A 20,504-nucleotide genomic window follows, 5' to 3' on the forward strand; every position below is an offset into this window, starting at 1 on the left:
CTTTGTTGAGAGGCTGGTGGCACAGACTGTTAACCTGTTACCCCCACCTTAGAGGGAACAAGCTGTCCTTCAGAAAGCAAAAGGAAACATAATTATGTTAGATTATGCAATAAAAGCTACTCCACACATCCACAAAGGAGCTCAGAGACAACAGTAGGAGGGGAACCCAATACACTGCTGGGCTACTCCCAGGCCCATCAGAGGAGCCACCAGTCCCTCCAAGTCCCTCTTGCACCACCCACAGGGGCACAGGGTTGCAAAATGGAAGGTGGGAACCCAAATCCATGACTTCTGAGGAACAAACATCTTGTCCAGGCCACTTCTAGGAGAGCCACCAGCCCCAGTGTCCAGGTGTGAAATCCACCCCAATGAGTCTCTACCAGGAGAGAGGACTATGAGTTTTTCCTTCACAAACAGCGTATCTCCACCAGCATCTCCCTTGGATGCTGCCAGCCTTCCCCCACAGCAGTTGCCAAGCTAATCAGTGGTGCAGTTGTCTGGACATATCACAAGCAGGAGCAAGTACCATTTCACAGCACTGTGCCACAGAACCACACAGTTTCTTTCAGAACTCTTAAAAAATTACCAGTTTGCCACACAGGTAGGACAGGAATGGCACAGGTGACACAAGGGGTGTCAAACTGTTTTTTAAACCACACTGCCCTGGAGCAGGTCTGGGACAGCAGGATCTATATCACCCCTCACAGGCAGTATATCCCCCTCTACTTGGCCATGTACTATCATTTTTTGTTTGCCAACCAGATAAGACTCTTTCAAGTGCCAGAACAAACCTGCAGAACTGGCAAACCAACAGCTAACACATGCAGTGAATCACAGGCCTGTAATTCTCAGAAGGCACTGAGCTGTTCTTACCACTATCAGAGGAATCTTCTTTCTTAGACCGCATCTTTCTCTTTCGGCCACGTTTGCCCTTCTTTGTCTCTCCTCCATTCTCTCCTTCCCCACCATCTAGGCCAGAGCAGTTATCAGCATGTCTGGCCATTGTGTTCTACTCAGTGGAAGATTAAAAACACAACAAAAATTAAAACACACGTAGAATTCAAGATCAGACGTTCTGGGTCTGTATTTTCAAACACATTTCTGGTAACTTACATCTTTTTTTTTTTTTCTTAAGCAAGATTGTTTAGGGGAAATGGGTACATTAACTTCATTAATAAAGTTGCATTTCCACACTGCTCATGATGTCAATGTTAATGTGTTGGTATTAATCCTGAATTACATCAGGTCTCTCTCTCTCTTTTCCTCTCAGAGAGAAGGGTTCTATTTAAAAGACCGGGATTGCACCTTGTACCTCACCAGCCTTTCTGCTGCATAAACATCCTCCTCCCCTTGGCTAAAAACCTCATTCCACCCCAACATCCCCCCAGTTCAAAGCAGTGCAACTCCCTTACCCTGCGAGTGAACGTTTTGCCGCACTTGGAACAGACAAAGGCAGCAGGGACAAAGGTGGGATCGTGGTATCGTTTGAAGTGCATGTCGAGGAGCTGCTTCTGGCGGAAGGTTTTGTCACAATGGCTACAGGCATAAGGCTTTTCTCCAGTGTGGGTCCGTTTGTGCATGACCATGTGTCGCTCCTGGCACCGACAGGCAAGACAGGGAAAAATAACTTGAGAACTCAGGCAAATGGAATCAGAAGAGCGAATTTTCAGCTACGAGGAAGCCAAAGTTTTACACTTAATATCAAGAAAAGGATGATTCCGCAGGGACGTGAGAACATCTGGACTGATGGCATATCAGTCCTAGCTACCTCCATCCTATATGGACTCTTATCCCTTGGTCAACAGGTACATCAAGGTTGTGAAATAGAAGGTTTTCTACAGGGCAGCCATCACACCAAGAAAAGGCCACTTGTACTTTCCCCTCACACCCTTCAAAGACTTAAGACAACTAACTTGATCTTGACAGCTGGTCAAAAACCTAACAGCTAAGATTTCTACCTCATATTTTTAGCTCCTGTCCTAACTGGCTCACGGGGGGTGCCAGTCCCGCCAGCTCACCTGTCTGCACGCATAATCACACTGGTCACACTTGAAGCGCTTCTCGTTCTTGTGGGACTTCTGGTGCTGGATGAGGGCATACCGCTCGTGGAACACGGCGTCGCAGTAGCGGCACTTCTTGCCCTGCTCGATGTAGGAATGCTGCTTCCGCAAGTGGACACCTAGGAGCGAAAAAGATCAGAGAGGTTTTCACCACCACGGCTCTCCCCAAGCAGGAAAAGCCGAGCCTAACAGCCCTTTGGAGATCTTCACTCCTGAGCCCAGCCAAAAAAAAAAAAAATTAAAAAAAAAAAAAAAATCAGTGAAATGGTTAATTTAGGATTCAACTGAAAACCTAAAAGACCCATAGTTAAACCAAGTAGAACAATTTCTAGACAGAAATGGCTTGCAGAAAGACCCCGTTGAGTTTTTCCACAGGACTCCAGATTTGGTTATTAGTTGCAATCTGTGCCGATTCAGGACACTCACATTTGATAACACATGATTGGCAAACTGAAGTGCCTTGTGGACTGTTATGTTTAAGACTAACCCAAATTGCCTGGATAGAGACAGAAGCCAAGTAATTCACTAGGGGAAAACAGGATTTTCTGCAGGATTAGAAGTCAGTGTGACGGAGCTAGAAGGCAACAGGGATACCAGCAGATAATCCTGACAGAGGTTTTAGTCACTTCTTTAAAATCCTCCAACTAAGAGCATACCACAGCTGTACGAGGTAGCTTAGGGTAGATTAAAGCATTATTAGAAGAAAAATTCTTCATAGCTAACATCAGTTTTCCTCTCTTGTAAATCTGCTTGTTTGCTCCTGACATCATCTGACTGCCATCCTCTCAAACTGCTTCTCACTGTAGCACTTTACACTTGTCTTCACTGGAAGGGAGCCTGCCTTCCCATTACTTGGGTGATAATTCTGTTTATAGTCAGAAAGTTCTGCCAAATCGTGGCTCTTTCCTTCTCCTCAGCTGCTCTGGGCACGATATTGTTTGTCACCTTCTTCTAGAACATAAGAGCTTGCCTGCTGGAATCACACTGGGTACTGCTCACTAGATCCAGACTGTCCTACTGCAAGGACTCAGCTTTTGTGAGCACACACTCCCCCCCTACCCTGTCTGTGGCACACAGCTCCACACCCCAGAAAATTAAAACATTTGGTCTAATTCAAACCTTTTAACTCGATGATAATATCTCTGCGTGACACTTAATGTGCAGGAGGTCAAGCCAAATGATCTTCTGGCTTTTCAGACCCCAGTCCTTATGCTGTTGGAATCTTGGTCCAAGTTCAATAAATGCCTTGCATCTATGAGCCTGAAAACAGTACTGTATGCTCGGGGAAAAAAATTACTTCTTCAAATAATGGGAAGAAACTGAAAACTGTTCTAATTTGCACAGCTATGATAAGCTAAAAGGGTGTATTACCAGCCCCACACGTGAAGCTGTGCTTCATGCTGTGCAGTCACCAGATGCACTGGGTTAAGAGCACTGTAATGCTGGGCAGAGTTTTGTACCACCTTCAGCAAACAGCCACGTTTGGGGGATACGTACCCAAGTCACTCTTTCTCGCTATGACAGTATCACAGTGAGGGCAGTGGAATTTGGCCACATTCTCCGTGTGCTTCTGCAAAATGTGCATCTTCATGGTACCGCTCTGAGTGAAGCGAGCGTGGCAGATGTAACATTCATATGGCTTCTCTCCTTCAGGAGCAAGAGGGAAAAAATAGCACAAGTACTTTTGTTAAAAAGAAATCTTACCAAGAAGCCCCAAATGACCTCCCAGAAACTTGCACCAGGCATCTAGACAACAGTAACTCTACAAAGAGCTCAATTTCTCTTTCTTTACAAGTTTTAGCTCCAATAAGCATCTTTCTACAAGGAAACTCGAGTTCAATCTTTCAGCAAGTTACATTATTCTTACTCTGAGAAATTCAGGCAAGACCTACACACAGGTTGCCATGAGACAGCAAGTGGCATCAGACTTTTTTGGAGTGGGGGCTCTGAATGTTCACGTATATATAAAAGATTATTTTCCCCCCGCTTTAGTTTTAGCAGTATGATTAATTTGGCACTGCTGTAACATTCTGTGGTAAAATCAATTCCATTTCTATTGAAGAAAAAATTTAGCATCTGTATGAACTAACATGCACGAGAAGCTTTTAAAATTACACTAAAGCATAAAACTGTAAATGGCTCTAATCTTTAACTGGAAGTGGACCACTGAAAACAGAAGAAGTTTCTTCTGTTCGTACTACAAGTGCCTGTATTTTATCACCTCACAGTCGAACTGGAAATCAGAATCCTCCAAACTCATTTCTCAGTGCAGTAATTCTATTAGGTTATGAATTTACTAGTTCTTATCGATCACGGTGCATTCTCTTCAGCTAGGGACTTCATAAAGGTTTAAGACAAAACTACAAAACCCTATTTCTTTTGCTGTTTAAGCGTCAGCACACATTGTACACAGCCTCAGCACTCTGACACTAAGGAAACATGGCATCAGTACCGGAGTGGGTCCTCATGTGCCTCTTCAGTTTGTAGGTGTCCCTGCTGGCATAGCTGCACAAGCTGCACTGGAACGGGCGCTCTCCAGTGTGAGAACGAATGTGGCGTTTCAATTTGCTAACCTGGAAGTCAAGAGCAAGACTGAAAGTCAGCACAGATGAGCAGCTCAGACTGCCAAAGGTACAAGGAATCAGTGAAGAGTTTAAGGTTGTCTATTTTTATTTTGTTACAAATCCAAACAAGCATGTTTCAATGCCATTCTCACACTGTGCACAGCCACTAACTCCTGTTCACTTCATCTACCAACCTCACTCCCAGCCTTGCCTGATGCTTGTTCCCACACTCACTGCAGCCTGATTTAGACTCCTGTGCTCAACTTACTGTTATTGACCATCTCAGCAGCTGAAGACACCCTAAAATTTCAAAGTGTCCTGGAGATCCTCTCCTGCTTTTATTGAGAAGGTACAAACCCAGCTCAAAGGTCAGCAAGAACACCAATGGTACTGCATGTTCTACTCCAGCCTGACCACGCTGCTTAATCACCAACCTTTGCCTACAAAAAGCAGCATGACCTCATGTAAGGACCAACTTGGTTGTTCTTTCCTAATTCATACTAGGAAAACCCCTGCAACACAATTTATTCAGCACTCAAACCCACAGGGCCTGGAATTACAGCACTGCAGGCACCGTGTGGGTAGGGAAAAAAAAAATAAAATAAATAAATAATAATAAAAAAAAAAAAATCGAAGCCCCTGCTCAAGCTGTCCCAACTGTAACCTTCTTCCACTGCAGAAATTCCAGCTGCTCATCATCTAGCTCCAATTTCCTATAACAATATAAAAGCTCTCCTGTAAAATAGGTAATACTGCATGGAAGGGAAGCATTCAAGGAAGCTTAATGCGCCTGAGCAAATTAGACAATCATTCAATATTAGCAAAGCTGCTCTTCACCAATATTGAGGCAAAGGCTCATTAGTTTTAGCTACAGACACTTTCATAGCATAAACAGATAATCTGCAGAATGCATGTTTCTAAAATAGGAGGGCAACTCTGATCTGAAATGACACCCCACTTCAGGAGGAAATGTCTGTCTCCTTCAACATGGAGCATGCTACAATTCCTGCAATCATATTAAAGGCCAAATAATTTAAGAAACAATGACAACTATTGTCTATAAAGAGGAAATGGGTATCATCTAGGATTTCTGTGCATAAGTGATCTCAAACTGCTTTCTGATTCACTGAGGAAACCCCACCATTTGCTTCCAAGAGCAGCTCTGATTTATAACATCTTTTGCTCAGAGCCTTTTAACCAAATGGCCAAAGAGGAAGGAAATGCCTGAGAACAGAGTTGATAACAGATGGTGAACAATCTTTGAAGTGCACAAGGAAGCACTCAGCACTGTAACAAGTAACTAACATACCTCCACACTGGCATAATCACACATGGAACACTTGAAGGGTTTCTCGTGGGTATGTTTGTAGCGGCGATGCCGAACCAACTCTCCACTGGTCACAAAGGCCATGTCGCAGTCTGGGCACTTGTGAGGGCGAGTACCTAATGGTGTGCAGCAAAACAGGGAGGCAATGACATGCAGATTCAGTGACAAAAGAAAATATGGGACGGTTTTGGTTGGGTTTGTTTTTGTTTTTCAAGTGAATTAGCAACACTGCTTTCGTGTTCTGAAAGATTAGATTAGAGTAGTAAATAATTTACACAAAAGTCAGAGGGTTTGTATAAATAACAAATGGATTGAAGATCTCGGAGAACTAACATGCTTTCAGTGAGGAAACAGACTCTTTTTTTTGTATCACTTGGTTATTTACAAATTTGAAACCACAAAATCAGACCTAGTGTAAGTACACAGAGAAAATGAGGGATATGTGGGGGTTTTTTTGGCAGAAAGGCACAAGCTTAAGTATATTCACAGTTCAATTACCTGTTGTTTCATACCAGAAACTCTGGTAAAGAACAAGACAAATGTGTTAAAATTTCTAGCTATAAATGTCATTCATCCAGTTTATAATTTATTCCTTGGGGTTAGGTGTTTTTGGTTATTTTTAATTCCCTCATGTTTAACTCCGGCCTCATTTTCATTGTACTTTTCTCCACGCAGCAGAGACAATACATATCTGAAAACACAAGTACTACTGCTCAAGGCAAAGAGAACATTTCTGTAACTTCAGGTAATTTGAGATCTAGCCCAGGACCAGTTTTATACCCGTGAACAGGACAAGCTCTGCAGCTGACCTGGTCAGGCAGAAAACAACTGCATGGTCTCCTCCTTTTTAGCTCGTTCCGTAAGAGGAATCAGAAAAACAGCAGAGACCTATCTTAAACCTATTTGTTCTAGTGACGGAGCAGGTCCTACAAAAACAATGTGTGCAAAACCACGAGTACCTGTGTGAGTGTTGAGGTGGTTCCTCAGCAACGTGACTGTCCGGAAAGCCCTGCCACAGAGATGGCACTTGTGTGGTCTTTCATCGGTGTGGCTTTTCATGTGGCGGTCCAGGTTGGAACGACGGGGACAAGTGTAACTGCACAGTTCACACTGGAATGTCTTCTTTACACCTAGTCAGGAAAGAAACCACCTTTAGCCTTTGACAGCACTGTGGTCTACTGTGTAACATCAGAGATCAGCAGGGAAAAGAAAAGATTCTTGGAGGTTTAGCTACTGCAAGGAGCCACCATGCAGCACTAAATCCAACTGCACTGCCTGGGGCTGATTTGGCTTCAATTTTCATTAGTATGCCAGCACTCAATGTTCCTTCTCCACTCTAAAAAGGGTTTCTTAACTTACAGTTTTAACAAAAAAAACCCAACCAAACAAAAAAACCCCCCAAAAAACAACAACAAAAACATCAAACATGTCTATTACTGTATTTTGCACCATCTACCTTACCCAGCAATTGGTTAGAAAAAGCCCCACAGAACTAATTATAGCATTGGTTCCTGGTGTAAACCACATGCACACAAACTGTTACATGTGTATTACAGCAAAGAGAACAATCTTTTCAATCATAGCTATATGGGAATATTAATGCCACAGCATTATACTTGAGGAAAATGAGTTCCCTCAGCCTAAATGGAAGAGAAGGGAGGTTTGCCCAAGAAACACTGGAGTCGAGCTCTATTATATAAAGAGCAAGAAACACTGGGCATGTCTGCTTTCCTCCCAACTTGCCTCCATTCAGTCATATCACATTGTAAGGTCCCACCATAACAAATGCATTTTCAAAATCCACTTGCAGATGGGGAGCTTACCTTTCTTTTTAATTTTTGTTGGTTTAGGTGGCTTCATATTGCCCACCACCTTTTCTGCATTAACCTCGGACAACAAACCCTCCTGCTGCTCCTCTTCAAAGTCATACACAGACACATCCACATCCTTGCCTTCCTCAGTGTAGCGAAGCTTACTCTTTTTGTTTTTCTTTGTTTTTTTGGCTGGTGGCTGATAGTCTGGATCTTTTTGCCAATTGGGATCTTCCTGTGGCTGAAGATCACCTTGTTCCAGTGTCTCCACCTCACCATTTGCACCCACTTTCACTACTTGGAAGCCTTCTGGTAAAGGGAGGGTGTGACAGATCATGGGCTCCCCCTCCTGCAGGCCTGCTTTGGAAACCTCATTTTCATAAGCTCCCTGCAGTTCTTCCACAGACGTGGTGGCAACAGGTACAGTCACTGGTACAGGTACTTGGACCAGCTGAAGCTCACCAAGGTTTATAGGTTGCTCTTCCATATTAACAACCTGAAGTGTTATGATCTGTGTGTCATCCACTGTAGCCTCAGTTTCTTGAGGCACTGCACCTTCCATTACTTCAGTCTTCATTTGAAGAAGAGTTGGATCCAGCTGATCCATCATCACCATCTGCACCCCACTGCTGACGTCCTGCACTACTTCACCTCCATCTGCTTGGTTTGGCGGTAGATGACAAGCATCATCCTCTTGCCCGCCTTCACGGCGTCTTTGATAGGTTTTCCTCTCTTTTCCCTTAATGAAAGTTTCTGATTCCTCCACAATAGCTTCGACTGCCTCACCTTCCATTTCACCTTCCTGCTGTAAAAACAAGAGGATGAATGCCACACACCATCTGATATACTCAACAACTGCACAAACCCCACAGAAGAATAAGTTGCCCAACTGGAAACACCCAATTTAACAGCAGCCACGAATCAGAAAACAGGAGCTGAGAGCTGTAGGTCTCCATGAGCCCATCACCACTGCAAACCAAGGCAAATCACAGAATGCTGCCTGCAGGGAGACAACTGTACCAGATTCTTGGAAAGGAAGGAAAGAAAGGAAGAAAGATAAAGCGATACGCACGTTCTCATTTCTCAAAGACCACAAATCCCACCAGCAAGATGAACAGCATTATTATTCCTTATTGAGCTTGTTTAATCACTTCATACAGCTTAGCAGGACCAGAGGCAGTCTTTGGCTACAAATTTTAAAGGTACAAAACCACTATAATGTTCAAAAGCAAAAAGCCAACCTTAAAGAAAGTATTTCCTGCTCCCACCTCTGGCACTGCCAGGCCCTGAGCAGAGCAGAGGACGATGCACTGTGCCCTCCCTCTTCAGCTGAATGAGCCACAGCAGGAGACAGGCTCAGGTAAAATCTTATTTCAATGTAAATGATGTGGAGTCAGAACTGGTGGATTCTAATGATGCCTGGGTTAAATCCATCTATAGTCATAAGCAAACAACAATACTGAAGCTCAGCATTTTGGTGGGCCTTAACTTTAACTCTGAAAATAGCTGCACACAAGCATAACACTGAGATTTTCTTCCTCCTCAGACCATCCAGTGTTCTCTGCAGTCAAGGAAAAATATGAAAGTCCAGTATTTTCATTCTGCAGGAAGGTTCCTTCAAGAGCATTAAGAGCTAGAAGAAATTATCATTTTGCAACTGTCTTCTTCTCCAAATGAAAAGAGTAAGATCACAGTAAAGAAGTATTTCCTAAGTCTACCTGTTTCAGGTGGTTTACTTTGTAAAAATGAAAGCAGATTCCCCAGCCTTGCCAAACATATTCCCTGCATCAGGATACCATTTCTTATATCCCCTTCATAAGTGTTAAAAAGGTACCAAGATCAATTGTACTGCTGAAACAAGTAATAAAAGAGCCAGATTCCTTACTAAGCCTGTGATTTAAGTCCTGATTTCAGTTCCAGATTTGATAAGAGACTTCTGTACTTTCCCATTAAATTGACTGGCCTCTCAGACCAGCTAACTGAATTTAATTACCACAAATATTTAATCTCCCTTGTTACCTCAACACTTTAAAAATCACCAAACTATTTTCAAATATCTACATTTAATCTTGCATACTGAATTTTAAAATACAAAGGCTTATAGACATAAACACGAAACACAGTTGTCAGTCTCCATTGGCTTTAAGAATTACAAGACATGTAATTACTATTATTTTTAGAGAGTTCTTGCTTTTAGTCTACTGTCTTTCCTAGCATCCTCCACCTCTGCTGTGAGAACAATAAAGCTCATATTGTTCCTCAGCCTGCTCAGACTGGGGACATCTATTAACGTGCTGTCTTGATATTCGTTCTGTCGTGGGCAGCCACAGTCTCCAGAGGGCACCAGATACCCAGGAATACCAACATATGGCTTCGTGAGCACTCCCTGCAGGGATCCGGCCTCGCCTTTCCTTTACCACCCATCAGCTTCTCAAGTTGGAGCAAATCCATATGGAGAAACAGCTGAAGTACATGAGATGATGTAAGTACTTAACACTAGACAGCAGGCAATCAGAACAGAGCTGGTCTTTGGCCTACAGCAACTGTGAAACTGTTTTACAATTACCTTAAGCATTTGCAGAGAGAGAGAGAGAGAAGAGAAGCATTTTGAGGTGACCAAAAATCTCTGAACAAGAAAAGGAAGGACACAGCTAAACAAAATAAATGGTCACAGGGGGTAACAACGAAATATTTAAGATGAAGGGACAAAATGGCAAATGCCCATCTGCAAAGCTAATGCAATTTTGGTGCCTTGCAGAGGAACAGAGGAGAGATCTGCAACCTCGACACAAGCACAGGCAGCTCTGAGCAGAGGTGAGGCTCTCATAGGGACCTTCACATTCACTGCCAATATCAGAGTTGGTAACAAGGCTGCTAAGTCACTCAGAAGCAAGCCAACAGGTCAGAATTGGCCAGTGTCCTCTAGGATCCTACAGAAGCATGACTTCTGTGGAGTTGTAGGAAGGCATCATTTCAGACTTGTACAACAGAAAATCCTAAGTCCACCGAGAAACAGGTCACTCACTCACACATCTGAAGACTTTGACACATGGCTCATGTTGTCAAGAAAAGCCTGCCAGCCTAGGAATGCAGAGGTACAGGGAGGCCAAGGAAAAGCAGGCAGGCACAACTCGTGTTAAAGATGCTCACAGTGAGGTGTGTACGGGTGTGAAACGAATGGATGGATTCTCACAACCGTCCAGTAAAGAAACAGACCCCGCTATTCCTCCCTCTCCCATCTCTCACCCCCGTTCCCTGTCACTCATCGGGGCGGGGGTTACACAGTGGGGCACGGCTGCCCCACCGTGGCGAGACACGGCACTGCACCGGGACCGGGCCTGCCACCTCCGCGGTCACCTCCCTGTCCCTCTCACTGCATCCTGACCCCACCACCTCCCTGCCCCTGCCTCTGCGATCTCCCTGTGCCTGCCCTCCACTGTATCCTGACCCTGCCACCTCCCTGTGCCTGCCCTCCACTGCATCCTGACCCTGCCACCTCCCTGTGCCTGCCCTCCACTGCATACTGACCTCCTCACCTCCACTGTTCCAGCCTGTCACTGCATCCTGACCCCACCACCTCCACTGTTCCAGTCTATCACTGCATCCTGACCCATATCCCCTGGACTCCAACACTCAGCACACATACGAGCAGGTTCCTCTCAGTGAAAAGGCATCTGAAAATGCCTAGTTTGAAATCAAACTCTTGCCACAGGGAAAATGTTACTATAACCTTTAGAATATTGTAACAACATAACAACATACAAAAATACACAAATATACAGGAGGAGTCTCATTTGATGTCTTGGCCAGCTCAAAAATTTCCCACACTGCCAAGATTTCTTCTGAAGAAAGCATGGATTTACAAATTTCCAATTTCTCCAACCAGGGGGCACCCAGGATGGACCCTTACTTAAGAGGGGAAAATGTACTGACTCCTTCCTATCAAATAAGCTCTCTGGAAAGACTCCATCTCAGCTTTGCACTGCCTCTCCATGTCACTTCTCAATTACTCTGTCTTGAACTATTTGCTACCTTTTTACTTACCTTTTTTTTTAAACTTAATCCACCTTTTTCACAAAGTAAGTTTTACAGGCAAGTTTTATATTTATTGGAGGATGTGTCATTTGCTACAGTTAAGACCATTATAGCAGAACACTAGGAATAAAAACTGCTGAGTTTTGTATACACTTAACCCAACTTTTTATTTCTGGCTTTTGTCACCAGCTCTCTTTCCTACCAGTTACTGCTACCTTACATCAACAGCTCACTTCCACAATGACTGAATCTAAAAAGGAAAACAAAGCACCAGGTTAACAGGTGATGCAGCAAATCAAGATTGAAAAAAAAAGGCGAAAAAGAAGAGCTTCCACAATAAGGAGAGCAACCAAAGAACATCTGACATGAACATAATTCCCACGTAACAGGTCAAGCCAGTCTTTACAAACACACTCACTCAATGGGCTTTACTGAGAGACATCACACCACTGAAGAGCTCAGTGCACTGTCACAATCCAATTAACCAGGTAAAAAGCTGTGACATCCCAACAACAGACCTGAGCTTCTTCAGAGAACCATGGGCAGCTCATCTGAAACAAGCAGAAAGCAGAAGGGCTGTGCATTTGACACAACCGACATTTTGTTCCAACGAAAGGAAACCAAAAAGTTGCTTGAGGTAAAATAATTTAGTGCCAACTGTCCTATAACTGCAGCACAGGAGTCCCAGCCCAGCTACACTCACAGCAAAGAATTTCTTCTTAATATACAATCTAACCCTGCCCTGTGTCAGCACAAAGTCGTTCTCCCTTGTCCTGCCACTCCATGCCCTTGTCCAAAGTCCCTCTCCAGCTCTCTTGGAGCTCCTTTAGGTACTAGAAGGGAATTGTAGAAGCATTAAAAAAACCTTGCTGTAGGTGTCAATGCAGAGAGTACAAACCCAGAGACAGGGATGGTTAGTGCCACTGCCTGTTTATCTAGCTGTGTTGTTTATAATAAAGCTACTACCAAAGAGGCATTTGTCTGCCTCTCATCCAATGTTAGAATTAACAAACCCTGAACTGCATCAAGTTTCATGTACCAAACAACAGAAAAATAAATATTTTTTCCAAACAAGGTACAGTGTCAATAAAAACAACAGCAATTGAAAAGTAGATTTAGTGCTGTAACATACTCTTCACTTGAGGGAAAAAACCCCAACAAACACCAACAGAAACAATGAAGTCAAATGCTGTCAATAATTTTTTGGCATTCATAAAACACTGAAAAATATCTTTGCACAAAAAACCCTGTTATCTTTCAACATATTCAGACCTTGAATTCTAGTCAATCCACATACAGTACCACTTAAAAACTGACATGGCTCTGACACTTATGGATTAGGCACTTATTACAAATTTTATGGGAGTGGAAATAAAGCTTTAAGTTAAAACATGGCAGATTTATTTTGCTCCTGCATACCCTGCTAACCTTTGAAAGCTGAATAGAGGAATAAGCAAAAACTTCAACTCTGAGTCTGTGGTTGCACAGCATGTCTGCCATTTAAAGTAAGACTAAAAAAAAAAATAAAATATATTCAACAGGGTTTACAGACAATGGACATTTTTTTTCCTTTTTTTTCCTGCTTGCAGTTCACACGTGTCTGTGTAAGCATTTAAGGGCATTAGCAGATGCAGCATAACCACAGGAGTGCTTGGCCATTCTCCTTCCCACCATGAAACAGCCGTATCTTTTCCCTGAAAAGGCTCCCAGCCAAGCACAGCCAAAGATAAGGCAGTTTAACAAGTAGGCCATTTCCTCCAGCAGAGCTTCCCTGATAACAGATGAACATGGCACGAATGTAACTTATTCTACAGCAGACATGATATACATAAAACACAAAGCATTAAGTATTGCCTTTCCTAGAGATGCTCTTTCTTACTATTCACCACAACTGCTCCTGATCTCCTCAGCATATCAGTGGTACCCCCAGACAGGCAACAAATCCAGAATACAGAGTAGGTGTATGTGCAACTGCTTCTCACAGCTCCCCTCTGGGTTTAAAAGCACACCAATTCTTGTTCTCCACACAGTGTGGCACTAGAACCAAAAAATCCTGACACAGTTTGGAAAGAGGTAGAAAGATGCTTGAAGAGCTCTGTGCAGGGCCAGGCACCCCAGGCAGAGTTTGGTAGCTTGGTCTCAGCACCCCATAAACAGCTACAAAGCTTTTGAACTCGAGGTGTTTCTAGGAGTAGTTCAGCAGTTCTACACTCAAGACAAGAGGCACAGTTGGATCCAAACAGACCAGCTGCGCATATCACACACAAAACAACACAGATTTACTACCAACAGGGGAAACTAAAAAGCTGGGATGAGTTTCTTCTACTAAGTAATTTGCTCACACTAAAAACTTAAAGCTTTCATTTGCCTACTGCATTCGATTTCATATCCACTAGTTATGACTGCCACGCCCAGTTCCAGCTGTTTTCTCATTTCCTCCTTGCCACTTACAACACTGGCACTGAAAACAAACAAAAAAAGTCAAATGTACCACTTCAAACATTTATTACAGTTTTAAATTAAAAAGGGTAGTCTCATTAATCTACGATTAAGCAATTACTCTGAAAAATATTTCAGCATCTCAGAGGGAGTAAGGAAAAGGGCAAGCAAGAAACCCAGGAGAAGAGTGAACTTCATCACCAGTTAATAAATGCTTGTACTTTTTTCTGTGTATGAAAAGGGGTCTGTCAAGGGAAAGAGGCCCCAAGAAACACATGAAACAGCTACACGAATGACAGCTGCAATTGCAAATGCAGAGTTGCAGAAGGAAGGTTTCCTTAAGTACTGACCCTGCAAAGGGAGGAGACAGCCAGCTTTGGTAGTGCAGGTGGAGATTACCCAACCAAAGTGTCTGTGCTGGCAGGTTGGTCTCTCTAAATAGGGCAACGAGAAGAGCACATTCTTCCAGGGAGAGATTCAAAGCTTTTAAGTGGATCCCTACAAAAACCAGTAAATAGTCTTGTTCTTAGGCCTTGTTCATTCTTCCTTAATTTCTCCTTCCGTTCCTATCTAATATTCTTTTAAATTTTAGCTTTCATTTTTCACTCTTTCTTGCAATAACTGCTAGTGCAATCTCACTAGATGAGTCTAGGCCTTCAGTCATTCTGAGAATCCTTTACTGCAAGCTGGAAAATGTGAATGAAATATTTTTATATCAATCTTTAAAAAAAAAAAAAGTTTCCCTTTTTAATATATTAAGGAAGGTATCACGTTTTGCTAACACCATGACAGCTCTTTTCAGAAGGACAAACATGCAACTTAATCAGGTGTAAAATACAGAAAGATTTACACTTTAAAAGTAGCAGTCACAGAGGAATTCCCTTTTAGCTGATGTTAGATCATAAAAGTAATCACTCCTTCCCTTCTACAGCTCTTCATAACATAAAAGTGATGAAGGAGCTCATGAAAGACCACCAGAATACTTGAAGGTATTAAATTGAGAACAGAAAATTATTTCAGGTTAGAAGAGCCTGTAAAATCCCTTGCCACAAAAAGTCTAATACTGTAGGTAGATACCGGAAAATATTATTAGTCTTGTCAACAAGTATTTGTGGCCGCTTCTGCCATCACACACTAAGTTAGGCTTTCATTTAGGCCATTAGCAAACTGCTCACAGCAAAACAGTTGCTTCTTCAAAATCAGTGTGAGCAGAGCAGGATTCTTTGGCCATCTGATACAGCCTTGCATGATACCAAAGTGGTAACACCAGCCACTCCCACATCTGAAAAAAAGACCAGTGCAACAAGTTTCATGACATTCTGGAGACTTCATAATAAGTATTTGGATGTTGTTTTCCTCTAAGACTTCGTCTGGATTAACAAGTATCCAAGACTAAACTTTTGGGGGACAGCTATTTCTTTTATCTTTGCACAAGTATCCATTAAGTAGTGATACTCTGCCTGGACAAGTGGATTCAAGGCTTCAAATTGGAGGAGCAGGAAGTGCTTATCCCTGGAATGGTAACGTGGGTCCTGTGCTATGAACAACAGCTGCCCATGCAGTGACTATTAGTCACCTCACAAATCACACCCTGATGCACACAAGGAGACCTGAAGTCAGTGCTAGTTAATTTAATGTCAGGCTGTCAAACACAGAGGTGCAGTTTACTGCTGCTGCAGCAGGGACAGGAAATTCCAGCAGAGTTTCGAAAGCACCTGTGGCAGAAGAGTGGTGGACAAGACAAACTCACAGAGCCCAAATTAAAACATCCTTGCTTTTGAGTCACAGATCAAAGAAGAGTTAATCTGAATTCATAAGATGGATGAGACAAAGAGAATCAAACCCAGGTGAACCCTTTAAAGTGACCCTCATGCTGAAATTCTAAGTAGTTTCATTTATCTTATACACGCAGGTATATTCACATATACTCATATTTCAAATATTCTCATACACTCAGCCCTAAAAGTGCCATTACAATCAACTTTCAAAGCAGATGAAGAAAAAAAAACCCACAACAATACCCCACAAAGGTACTCGACCTTGGAGGAATAAAACCTTTGTACCAGGAAGGAGCAAGGCCTCATTTTCAGACACACTGTCAGAGAAGCCATCCCTGCCTTTAAACTGCCCATTCATTCCCTCCCATCACCCAACTATTCCTCATGTCAGCACAAGCACTTTTAAGACTGCAGCCACTGGTCAGGAAACTAATCCAGGCCAGAACTCACCCAGCCAAAAAGATACTTATTTCCATCCAGACCAGGTTTCTGCTGTGCCCAAACACTCAGGCCAGCCAAAAGAGAAGCATGACAAGAGGGTTTCTTCCAGCACACTGTTAAGCTTTACGTTCAGGAAACTACTGCCTCGGCATGGAACACATACCACACTTTAAAACCCCTTAATTTACATTTATGTTCTTGTTGCTTCTGCACTTCTGCCTGGACTGATTTGTTCTCTTCATGCTGGCTATTCTTCATGCAGCTCTTGAGGTCAGAACACCCTCTGGAACAGAACAGATGAGTTGTACCAGTGAAACTACATAAAAGAGAAAGGGAAGAAGGGAAGGGGCAGGTTGTAAAAGGACTGTTTGAATGTAATGCTTGTTCAACAGCAAATGTGTAGCCCCACACCTCTAATAGCAGCAGCACTGATAACTGCTTGAGGACCCCTTCACTTACAAAAAAAAAAAAAAAAAAAAGCCATAAATAAAACCAAAAGAGCATCTTAGTCAGCTTTATTACTTTTCATCAGCATGATTGAACTCATTTTACAAGCTCCTCTCTATACCTGTCCTCAAACTCTGAATTCAGCATTTAAAGTTCTTACAACCTAAAGCTCTGGATGCCTCACATCAAATTAAGAGTGTAATATGACATTTTAGAGCTGACTATGCCTACTTCAGACGGCCTTTTTCTCCTGTGCTGTGGAATAGCAAATCACACACTAAAGGAGCTTTTATTGTTAAAGAGGTGTAAATTAGAGCAAATATAACTCCTTACATACTGTCAATGCAGCAAGAAACCCTATCAATAGACAAAATCAGCTTTAACAATTCTAACCTTGCTGCCCTGAGGAAAAGCAGCCTCTGCTCACTGAAGCGAACTTTATTACCAATTAAGAGCTTCAAATATTCACATTCACAGAACTACAATATTTATAAGACAGCACATTATTTCTCATCCTGTAATCCTCAGTATGCACACGTGCTAAAAACCCTGGGAATGATAAGGGAGTCCACAAGAGTAATTGTTAAGTGGGGCACATCTTCTTGCTGCACTCAGTGATGTGAGTGAAGCAGTGCTGGATTTCATACCAGTCCTACACCCTTTGAATTTAAGTACTTCCCTCCCCAGGTTCTTCTGTCATTTATTTAGTACAAGGCACTCAAGTCTGGGTCCTGGCTGAATTTTTTACTTGGCAAGTCTATTTTTAATTGTTTATCAGCTTCAAAGAGCACGACTGATAAGAGGTTTGTTGGACCTGTGGGTGCTCAGTGATAGCGAGCTTTTAAAAAACATTTGGAATAGATCTATTTTTATTTAACACTTACTCTGTAAAAATCACAAATGCTACACACAACCCCTGACCAGGAAAGGGGATGCTCAGGGAATACACAGGGTGTGCTCCACTGCCAAGGGCATATTAAGACTGCTGATGCAAGCTGCATCCTTGCCAGGTTCTGTGCTGTGCAACCCTGGAGAAGACTACCATTTCCTCAAATTTACAAACCTGTCAATTAACCCAGAAAAACCTTAAGGGTGAAGGACCTCTGCATTCAGAAGACATTTGATACAAAATGAACACCTCCTGCATGAAATTCTATCATCTCAGAAGTTTTGTCACACACCAGCATAACAGAGCACAGTGAATTGAATGGAAGCATCTTTTAATCTACTGCTATTATTTTACCCTAACTTTGGTTTTCCTGAAATTTTGAATCAAGAAACAGTTTCTTCTATTTTTCAAGCCTAGTGTTCTGCTTCACAAATGACTTAACAGTGGAGAGATCTGTTTTGAACAAGATTGTACCCAAACTCTTAGTAGGGGGAAAGAGAAATAAACCAATAATTGCGGATCTTTCTTTCCTACACTAAACACAAATTCAGAACAGTTCACAGAGATGCTGTGGGAATGAAAATATTTACTAAATATAACCCTAAACAACCTCATCTAACATCAATGCTGCCCCTGCACTGAGCCAGGGGTTGAACAAGGGTACCACAAGAACTCCCTTCCAACCCAAATTATTTTACCATTCTCTGGCACTATATAAAATGAAGGATACACTTAAACTTCAAACACAACACAGTGAGGCTTTTTTCCACCTATGCAGTTCTAACTACGATGCTCTTAGGACTGAGATTTACTGGTCTCAGCATTCACTTCCACACAAGTTCTAGAGGCCCTGGAACACCTGTGCAAGCTCTCAAACACCAGCCAGTTTTTAGCAAATGTGCAGAAGTACAGTAACTCCTGGCAATCTACCACTGACCTGCACTTTCAGAGTGGTGAATACCCAAAGCCACCCAGTATTTAAGAGTACAGCATTAGAAGAGCACAGGCAGAGTGTTTAGGAGACACAGAACCACGTGTGCTATGAAGTACAGAGACTCACATCAGACAAGGCTCCTACAGGAACTTCAGATAGAAAAGGGGGAAGCAGCACTGACAAGGGACCTCACTACTTGTTTTTAATTTGCAGTAGGAAACCCAGGACCACAACGAGGATATCTAAACTGAGAAAAAAGAAAAATCTGTCCTTGAAGAAGTAAGGGCTACTGTGTGCTTTTTTTCTCCAGAATCTTAACAAGAAGTTGTATCTTGAGTGCCAGAAGGTGGCTGAAAAGTCTCCCTGAATGCCAGCACAGAACAGTCTGTTTGAAGAGGCAGCTCTGGGACATAGCACTTCACACTGACCAACAAGTGCACTGGATCAAGCACTTCTAACCAAGAAGAGCCAGACTGATAACACAGCAGGACAAACACTGAGTGCTATCTCCCTTTTTCAAATCTGGTGGAGCTGGAGAAAACATCCTTAAGGATTTTTTTGCACAAGCCACTCAAAGCAGATGTCTCCAAAAACATTACAGATGTCATGTCAGGCAAGTAAGACATCTAAATATTTGATAGTCTGTTCCATCATACCGTCATGGAAGCTGACAAATTCTTCTTCATGTAGGTCAAAACACTGGTAGAACAGGGAGAGGATGCAGTTGCTTCAACAGGACAGAACACTACAGGAGCAAAGCATAAAATACTCTGGGCTTATATAATGCTCCAAGTAGCTCAGAGTAGGCAGAAGTGAACAGCAGCCACCCTCAGCAGGAAGGAGAGGAGAGCATTAATATGGAAGGTAGGCAAGGATCAAGTAATCAATGAGTACCTTTTGAGTATTCAGTATTGCCACAGGAAGCGATAAATCTCTCTTCAAAGATCAGAAGTGGCAGTAAGTGATATACTCAGCAGGAATGCTGGATAACACTAACTTCTTCCATCCTCCAAAAAGAAAAGAAAAGAAGAAAGATTTTAATAATCTGATAAGCTTTGACTGAAACTACTAGCCTTCTTTTTTCCAACCTGTAATCTGGGAACTCCTGAAGTGCCCCTAGGGGGTTCTCCCACAGTACATACTGGGAAAGCAAAACTGCAGTTTAGATTGCACCTCCAGTGCAAACAGTTTAGTACACAGGATAAGGCTACTGTTGAAAATGTAATAGTGTTAACTTATGTAATAGAATCATATAGCCAAAAACAGGAGGGCATTTTCAATTCAGTAGCATTTCCTGCTTTCATTTTAAATCTTTGGATGTTAGAAGCATTTTCAATGGAAGAGCTTTGCAAATCGAACACAAGGAGACAGAAAAACTATACAAGAAGCTGAAGCAATTGGCCAAAAATCACCACTGTTTCTACTGCAGTGAAAGGCTCTTCCAGGAGCCAGTCCAGAGCCACGATGTCTCTTTCAACGTTAAACAATGGGAGAATTCAATTCCCTGGACAGTGACTTTAAACATACAGCAAAGTTTACTGCTCCATTTCAAAAGAGTAAAAAACGTTTGCAAATATCCAAATGCCGCCATCACTACTTGTGGTCTCAGCCTCCTTTGCAGAAAGCCTTTACTTACCCCCAGAATACTTTGGGGCATGGTTCCACAAAGGCTCAAATCAAACTTAGAGCTGCATTTTTAACACATCCACTTACATCTGGTTGCCCCCACGAAGCAAATTCAGCCGACCAGTTCATGGCCTGGTGACGCAACTGCCAGCA

At 42.6% G+C, this 20,504-nt stretch overlaps 1 protein-coding gene across 10 annotated transcripts in view; it reads right to left on the reverse strand.

Moving 5' to 3' along the window:
* The window catches only part of CTCF (CCCTC-binding factor), a 31,890-nt gene that overhangs the window by 3,922 nt on the left and 7,464 nt on the right, over positions 1–20,504 (reverse strand). For 3 of the 10 annotated variants that reach the window (XM_032700805.1, XM_032700804.1, XM_032700806.1), the window contains exons 2-11: positions 19,620–19,732; positions 16,644–16,738; positions 7,775–8,567; positions 6,911–7,081; positions 5,934–6,067; positions 4,513–4,633; positions 3,558–3,707; positions 2,019–2,179; positions 1,413–1,595; positions 874–1,009 (exon numbers count right to left, since the gene is read on the reverse strand). In XM_032700805.1, the coding sequence (XP_032556696.1) occupies positions 874–1,009; positions 1,413–1,595; positions 2,019–2,179; positions 3,558–3,707; positions 4,513–4,633; positions 5,934–6,067; positions 6,911–7,081; positions 7,775–8,567; positions 16,644–16,697 (1,903 nt within the window). In that variant the 5' untranslated portion in view covers positions 16,698–16,738; positions 19,620–19,732. Of the gene's footprint in view, positions 1–873; positions 1,010–1,412; positions 1,596–2,018; positions 2,180–3,557; positions 3,708–4,512; positions 4,634–5,933; positions 6,068–6,910; positions 7,082–7,774; positions 8,568–16,618; positions 16,739–19,619; positions 19,733–20,504 lie in introns of those variants that run through there. The other 7 variants (XM_032700814.1, XM_032700812.1, XM_032700808.1 and 4 more) reach the window with 6 other exon arrangements.

The sequence above is a fragment of the Chiroxiphia lanceolata genome, chromosome 13 (assembly GCF_009829145.1).
Source record: "Chiroxiphia lanceolata isolate bChiLan1 chromosome 13, bChiLan1.pri, whole genome shotgun sequence".
In the NCBI taxonomy this organism is placed as follows: Eukaryota; Metazoa; Chordata; class Aves; order Passeriformes; family Pipridae; genus Chiroxiphia; species Chiroxiphia lanceolata.